General features: G+C 38.1%; 1 protein-coding gene across 1 annotated transcript; it reads left to right on the top strand.

Annotated features, from left to right (window-relative positions):
- Window positions 1-267: 267 nt before the first annotated feature.
- On the top strand, window positions 268-3,417 carry LOC103454771 (AT-rich interactive domain-containing protein 2). The gene is made up of 4 exons (XM_029092731.2): window positions 268-322; window positions 414-492; window positions 660-1,552; window positions 2,117-3,417. The coding sequence occupies exons 3-4, from the start codon at window positions 1,025-1,027 to the stop codon at window positions 2,984-2,986; spliced, it is 1,398 nt and encodes a 465-aa protein (XP_028948564.1). The 5' UTR covers window positions 268-322; window positions 414-492; window positions 660-1,024; the 3' UTR covers window positions 2,987-3,417.
- The last annotated feature ends 5,224 nt before the right edge of the window (window positions 3,418-8,641 follow it).

Below are 8,641 nucleotides of genomic sequence, written 5' to 3'. Positions count from 1 at the left end.
TTGGCCAAAGAAAAGGAAAAAAATCAACCTTTTATTTTTCCACTTTAATCGTACTTAAGTTTCCTGTTTTACCCCTTTTGCTAAGATCAAGATGAAAACCCAAAGGAACAATACCATCTCCTCCCGCAAAGTTTGCGAACTGAACGGCCTCTACCGTGCCGTCGTATTCGTCCGCCAAGGGTCGTCGTCGTCGTAGTCTTCCGCTGGCATCGTCTTCCCAGGTTCCTTCCTCCGCCAGAGTCAAAGCAGAGAGAAATAGGGGTAAAACGGTCAGAATGGTGTGTTTCCATTTCACGTTGGAGCTCTGAGGGACACGTGGCTGGTAACGTCACCCGCTGTCTTTTTTTTTTTTTTTTAACGTCTTCTGGAGGCTTTCCTGTGCTTTGCTCACTCCCTCGTCTCCGCCTCCGCAGGACCGCAGCTCTGCAGATTCAGGAAGGTGGTTGCTTTCCAAAGCCAAAACCAAAAAGAAAGCAACCCAGAAATGTTCAGGTAACAAACAACATTTCTGAAACACTCTGCAAATCAAATAGGGCAAAGGGTCTCACACCCTCTGCCCCAAAATTTGAAGTCTTTCAGTTTCTGTTAGGTTTGAATTTGACTTTTTGGGACAAAGATTCTTGTTGGGTTTTCATTAGTCAAATCGAAGTTCATGGCAGGATGGTCATCCTTAACAACTGGGTTTGTCTTAGATTGCGTCGAAACTACTGATACATGTCAGAAAGATGGTGTTTTTCCTGAAATTAATGATGTTGGTTCTGTAAAAGATGGTGTGGATTCTGATGAGGGTGATCAAAAGGGTAGGCTGAGATGTATATTTCATCAAGTCTTGGCTGTTTTTCTTAAGGAAGTTGGTGATAGAGATGGTGTTGTTAGGCCTGTCCCTGCCGTGATTGATGATAGGCAACCTGTGGATTTGTTCAAATTGTTCTGTGTGGTGAAGGATAGAGGTGGGTATGATTTGGTTTCGAATAACAGTTTGTGGTCTTTTGTTGCTGTTGAACTGGGTGTTGATCCGGAAGTAATGTGTTCTGTGAAATTGATTTACTTTAAATATTTGAACGAGCTGGAGAAATGGTTTACGGAGATTTGTGGAACTAGGAGCTTGGGAAATGGGGAGTCTGGATGCAAAGGGAATTTGCATCCGTTGTCTTCGGAGTTGGAGAGAGAGTTTAGAGGTTTGTTGTCGGGTTGGCCCGAGCAGAAGGGAAAAAGTGATGGAGAGGTTCATCTAGAATCTGGAGAATGCAATGGTGATGATGACGAAAAAGTTTGTAATGACGATCAGAACGATGTTATGATATCACTCTCTAGTCTCAATAAAAATGAAAATGATCGTAAAAGAAAGCGAGAATCCTTAGTAGGAATGCTGAATTGGGTAGGCCAGATTGCAAAGCAACCAAATGATCCTTCAATTGGAGCAATACCAGAGCCAACTAAGTGGAAAGAGCATAGGAGCGATGATGAGTGCTGGGTGCAAGCAATTAGAGCAAAAGAGGCATTGCTGATAAGAAGGAATGTTAATTCAAAGACTGAAGAATATCTCCAGCAGGTACATTTGTTTGTTTGTGTGTTTGTCTAAAGAGTTTTTCCTTTTGCTTCTCGACTACAGCCATTTCTTGAATTTGATATGCATAGTATAGTTAGTCTTTCGAGTATACTCTTCTTGCTTCGTAACTTTTATCTTTTGAAATTAAAGAGTTGTTGTTGTATCTTTAAAAATTTTAAGTTATTAATGAGATGATGAAAATCATCCCCTGTGATAATTTGCCATTGTTTCTGCCTCGAGTAAGTTAACCTCCACAATATGATATCATCATCCACCTTAATAGGGCATTGCATTAGTTTGTAATCTGTGTTCTGCTAATATACTTTTTCGGGAACTGCATGGCACTCGTAAACCTAAACAGGTTTGCAGATAGTTCACACATCAACCCTACTTAATTCAGCAATATCCACTCTTTGGTCCGGTGCTTCTGGTTCATCAAGTTTGTCTAGCTATACTCTTCCTTTTCCTTTTCTGCTCCAATTTTTGTTTTCCTGGAACTGTGAATATTCACATATGAAATTAAATTAGTTTCCAATTTTATAAACAGATCATGGTCTAAACTTGCAGAAGAAGCTCAAGACGCATCCATTGTTGTTTGAAGATAATATTGTTGCTGGTCGCCAGTGCTCAGGGAGGTTACGATGTAGTGAAAGGCTTCCTCATTCAGTTAAATCTCGCTCATGCCCTTGTTGCCATAAAAAAGAGGTGGAAAACGATTCTGTGGAGCAAGCACCTGCAGAAGTTGATTTATTGGCCACTGATACGGCGTCTGAGGATAATCCCCGCGAAAAGGATGTCTCTGTAGGCGCTCACGCTCAAGCTGATGTCCCTGAATGGACTGGTGTGGCTTCTGAAAGTGATGGTAAATGGCTAGGCACACGGGTATGGCCCTTGAAACGTGAAGAAGACAGCCTCCCTAATGAAACAGATGCCATTGGCCAAGGAAGACAAGATAGTTGTTGTTGTGGATTTCCAGATTCTGTTGCATGTTTCAGATTTCACATTACTGAGGCTAAGATGAAATTGAAGAGAGAACTTGGTTCCTTGTTCTATAATTGGCGATTTGATCGAATGGGTGAGGAAGTTTCTCTTCGGTGGACAGCTGAAGAAGAAAAGAGATTCAAGGATTTGGTAAAGTCAAATCACTCAAATTCTCCTTTTATTGAGGGAAATAACTCAAATTCTTCTTCCTTTTGGGATAGTGCATCCAAGTGGTTTCCTAGAAAAACACGGGAAGATTTGGTCACCTATTACTTCAATGTGTTTCTTGTCCAGCGCAGAAGTTATCAAAATCGTGTCACTCCAAAACACATTGATAGTGATGATGACGTAACAGAGTTGGGATCTCTAAGTAATGGTTTTAGGCGTGAGTTAGTCGAACTTTCAACCAATTCTCTGCCATGTTCCCTGAATCAGAAGTCCACTGATTTTGACTAGATATAAAATCTGTCCCTGGAGTTAGAGAACCAGCCTGGAGTTTCAACCGCTGCATTAACATATTAAATGGGGATGCAATTTTCAGGGATGTGTGTCGTTGTGGAAGCAGACCTGGTGGGATTAGTGGTGACGCCAGAGGGTAGAATTGGTGGAATGCGCCGAAGAATGTTGTTGGTACTCAACAAGTGTCTCCAGCTTTCATTTTGAAGAACCATGCTACAATTTTGGATGGCTGCATCATGATACTGTATCTTATACCAGGTTCGATAACCTTGGATACAACTATAGAAGTAGATAGGGAAACATGAGAGGAAGAGACACAGAGTTGTCAAGTTTTTTGGGGCTTTTCTTTTCCTTTCTTAGAAAACCTTTTTTTCTTTGTTGTAACTTCTGACAGGTTTTTTCTTTCTATAAAAACTAAAATTAGCATATGGAACTAAATGTTGTGACCCCTTGCCTTTCAGTTTTAAGTGATGTGATTTTGTCTTTGCCATTCTCGTTTTGGTTCTCTCTCTGTTCCAACACAAACGTGTCGGTTATACTTAGGCGGGAGCCTTGTGCACTGGGTACGACCTTTTTAGATGTTAGATTAGTCACCGACGGGATTCGAACCCATGATATTTTCTGAAAGTCCTCAACAGGACGAAGTCTTTATTTACTTCTTCTAATTATCCTTACTGGTCCTAATTAAGTTCGTATACATAGAGTTGTTCCAAGAGTTAACTGCTATATATAAGTTTGATGTTTTGATTTGGATAAATTTTGTTCGGTTCCAGAGAAAATGCAGGAAAGTGTTGCCTGATAAGCTTAGCAGCAGGTCTGGTCACCGTAGCTTCATCGAATTCACAATCTAAGCTCTAAAGAGTTGAAACTATCCCATTTACGACATTAGCGTCTGCGTTGAGATTCAAAGGGTTATTCATGTTTCTTTGTTGGCAGCAGCGTCTTCCATGGTTGCTTATTAACCTTACTATTTAAGTACACCGGAGGCATCGAAAATTCTTCTCGTTGCATATGCTGCTATGGACCGTCCATCGCGATGATTATGATCCATATGGAAGCAGCCGCAAATGGAAGGCAGTGTTACTGTTTTGACTAGGACTGAGATACTGTAGTATTCTTATATTCATATCCATATGGTGGGAAGGTGGATGAACATTCGGACTCGTACAGGAGGCACAGGGAACGCTCCTTGTCAATTGGCAGAAAGTTAGAAACTCTAGATGCAGAAAACATACCCAAATGCGCTTTTGACCATCCCCTGCATATTTGTTTTACACCTACATGTGGGGCTTTGGGATCTTTAGTCCATTTTGCCCTTTTATTTTCGAGACGAGCTTGGCTCCTAAGGAGTTACTCCTCAATTCATTTTTTATTCGTTTCACAAGACTTTGTGTTTATGATCGGAATTGTTTATATAATAAAACATTTTGTAAATATCATCTTTATAAAAATCAATTAAAATTAAAGTCGTTTAATTAATCAATTGTAGTAAACAGATAGACGGTCCGTAATGCTTTACGATTTCGTTCATTTGTTTTTTTATATAGTTTGATGATTAAAGGATCTTGTATTTTATTTATTTTTTGTAGAAATGATCTTGATTTGATAGAGTCATTTATAATATTAACAGTTCTGACCATAAACTCGAAGTTTTGTAAATCGACCACAAAATAAATTAAACTACTCCTCAACCGTTGAGGAGCCAAGTTAATTCCTTTGTTTTCACCAAGCATTTCTGCAATATTGTTATACACAATTAACAATTTATACAAAAGCGACACCTATCTCGTTTGCTATTGTTATGGCAGCATTTAACGTAACTTTCACTAAGCTTGCAAGTGTATATATGTCGTGTTTTTTTTTAACATAAGCTATGTTAAAATAATCTTGGTTTTCATACATCGCTAATCAATTTTCTTTTTCTATTTGAATTTCAATATTTATTGTAAGTGAGATATTTTAGATCTAATTCTCTTCAGAGATCAAGTTGAACTACATTATTATGACTAGCGCATTGTAAGGCTTAACCCACTTCCCTATCCCTAGGACAGATACTATCGTTTGTTAAAAAAATAGAAGTTCATTTTTGTTGGTAAATGACATGTTTAGCAAAAAGAAATGTGGAAGTTTTATTACACAAGCATATGGTATCTAACTCATGTGACGGATTACCGGCGGTGTCCTAATATTGCAAAATGATTCACCAAGAATTCTGTTCAAATTATTTAGCGACTGATGTTGTCAAACTTTGAATTCTGACTAAAAATTACTTAAAACTTTTTATGCAACATCACTCTTAGACCAACTTTAATAGTTGGGGATGAAGCTTTAACTTTTGGGCTTAACTCACGCCAGCCCACTCGCCCAAATGATTTGGTAGGTCCAAAAGGAATTAAGCCTTGCTAAACTCTTTAGAGTGAATCCAGCTTAAAAATATTTTTTCTCTTCGAGACTTATTTTAGCTCAATAGTTGAAAATGGTCTTATAGTATTGCATATCAAGGCTCTTAAATTTGACAAATAGGAGCTAGCAGTAGTAGATCCAAGAAAAATTATTCAGGGGTCATATGTTAAAAGTTCACAAACATTCTTAAATGTATAATAGCCTTAAAAATTAAACCGTAGTTTCATTATTCATAATTTATAAAACAAATAACAATAAAAGTTACAATTGTCCACGACACGTTTTTATATTTTGAAAACGCTGCATTATAGTTTCATTATCAATCGAAGAAAAAACACTGCTCTCAATATAAACAATCATACTATTACTCAACCGTTGACCTTCCATTCAAAATTACGCAATGGACTTTTCACAATTCATAGAAGAAAGGTTCTCTTCACTGAAGCAGTAACAGCCAGTAGAACCAAACACAATGTAATAAGCAACTACACATGATTATATACTATATTTCACCTCGTCTCAACCCTTTTTTTATTTTTTTTTGCAAGACTACCAATTCCTTTCAATTGAGAAAATTCACTATTCAAACTCATATCAATAATATAATGCCCACGTTAATCTTGAAGTGCCAAGAGTTGACAAGAAAAAAAATTCATTTGGATAAAATTGAGCAAAACAAATTAGCTTTTGTTCATCAAAAGTCCAAAATGAAGCATTCGTGTGATGACCCATCCCTAATTTTCCATGTAATTTTATCCTCAAGTGTGTAAAATGACATTTATGCCCTTTTTGGCAGAAGTGGAACCTGACGTGGACGTAGTTATTCGGCTTTTGAATTATTTTTCTCGATATCATAATTAATTAGTACTCGTTGTTACCATTGCGTGAGCGTGACTTAGACCTAAATCAGAGTTGTAACGAAAAAGTTATGTTTAGTTAAAGTGCGTTAACAATGGGTAGATTTGTACACGTGCGTGCTAATTATTCAGTATTGGAAACTACTATTTTTGATAAGGCGCGTTAGATTTCGTGTGATTTCAAATTTGTACAAATCTTATCCCCTTCTCTCTTTAAATATGTCTCGTGCCCTATTCTCCTTCACCAACCAATCAATCACTTTCCCACATTTTCTCACCCAATCAGACAACTTATCTCTCTTTCTTCTTGACCAATCAGAAAACCTCTCTTTTTCTCTTATTCTTCTTCTTCTTCTCTCACTCCGAGCCTCTCTCTTCCATGTGCAACACAAAGAATCATCATCAAACCTCACAAGATCGACCCTTAAATCACCACTATCATGCTCCCCTCATGCTCACGAGTCCATCTGTACGAGCCGATCTTAAAGTGGTTGAGTTTTGAGTGTCCAACTCGAAGTTCCGACTCGAGTGTAGATTTTTCTAATGATTTTCCGTTCGAGTTGCACGGTTTTGGAAGGTTTGGAAACATCTAGAAAACTCTCTGGAGTCCCTAGCCTAAGTTCGAAGTGGAGCCATTGTGAAAACACATGGTTTTAAGACGACTAAAATAGGTCCGAGACTTTTAAGGCTTTTTCAGTCTATTTCCGTCCACTTTTTGGACTTTTGAAAGGTATAAACTTGTTCTCCTCTTTTTGGGCTTCATTTCAATATAAAGTACGTTGGAAATGGTTGAGAAATGAGGAAGTTATGAAGTTTTAAATTTTTTTTCCAGAAACCAGCAAAACCAAATAGTCGCGGCGAACTGCGGACGACGGAGGACAACCGAAGAAGAAGGAGAATATTCCGTTAAAGTTAACGCAATATTCTGACGCCATTAAACTTAACGGAATATTCCCTAGGGTTTCTATCAGTTTGTCAGGCATGTGGGTGTGCATATGGTCATGACCTGGCGACGCGTGGCGATGCGCGAGGACGCGTTCGGCTTTCGAGTGGTGCGTGGTTGACGCTATAGGTCCATGACATCGAGTAGAATGTTTTCATATATTTAAACCTTCCATTTGAGCAAACTATGGGGGATTCTCTTAGCCTTTTAATGTATGTCCTAATTAATTAATTAGTATAGTTGTTTCACATATAGGTGAGAATTACCTCGAGGAGGTACAAGGACAAGCAAGGCTAGGAGGCTACAATTCGACCATGTATCAGTGAGTGGGCATTTGTTTTTATATATTATATATAAAGTTTATAGTTTCCACATGTGCTTTTGGATTAATTTTACTCATATCATGCCATGTTTTTTTTAATTTAAAAAAATGCCATTATATTGTTGAGATTTATATATTGTCATAGCATGTTCATATATATTATACTTGCTCATCATGCATGCTTGCACCAGTGTAGTACTCTCCCGGGCCAGGGCTTCACGTGTACGTTCACATCGCATCGCACGCTCACCTTGGATCCATTGTAGGTGACAGTCTTGTTGTATAGGTTGCAATAGGCAACTCCGACTTGTATGTGATGCGCCTAGCACCAGTCTTCACGTGATTGTAGTACTAGAGTGTATATTATGATTACACTAAGTCCTGTTCATGGCAGAACTTATCTGCATGAGCTCGTGTATTAGTATAGGTTGATGAGCACTTGATTTTACTTATGCTACTGTTGAGATATTATGATTGGTGTATTTTTGGATTTATTGTTGACTTACAGTTGATTTCATACTTAAATGTAGTATGATTTTTTGGAAACTATACATATTTTACGGAGAGTGGTTAGTATGTTCAGAAATAAATGTGTTTTTATAAACCTTTATTTTTGCCCACTCACCCTTCTATTTTTTGCCCCTCCAGGACTTAGATAGCTAAACTCGCTGTGGCATACGAGGAATCTTCGGTGTATTCTGACATTTCCATAGATAGATGTAGGGGCTTTTTTCTCGATTGTGTATTAATTACTTTAATTAGTTTCGACTGCACTACTTTTGTTGTACTATCATCTATGCTCCGAACATTTGTGTTTTATGGGTTCTTCCCATTGATGCGCACTTGCTACTTTAGATTAAATAAATGTTAGCTTTGGTTTTAAATTTATCCATATTTTTCTTATGTATCATTTTCCTTTTTGGTTACGTCATATTCGGGTGTCGACCAGCACTCCGGTTGAGGTGTGTTAGTTTGGTATCAGAGCATAGGTTTGGCAACCCTGCATTCCTCGTATGTGTTATAGGTCCCAATAATTTTTTATCTCTTATGCCAGAATCATTCACCACATGTCCCTTCTGAGACTAATTTTCCTATTTTTGAGCAACTCGATGAGGTTATCGCCAACA

The sequence above is a fragment of the Malus domestica genome, chromosome 14 (assembly GCF_042453785.1).
Source record: "Malus domestica chromosome 14, GDT2T_hap1".
Classification (NCBI taxonomy): domain Eukaryota; kingdom Viridiplantae; phylum Streptophyta; class Magnoliopsida; order Rosales; family Rosaceae; genus Malus; species Malus domestica.
This window is presented reverse-complemented; position numbering and strand designations above follow the sequence as displayed.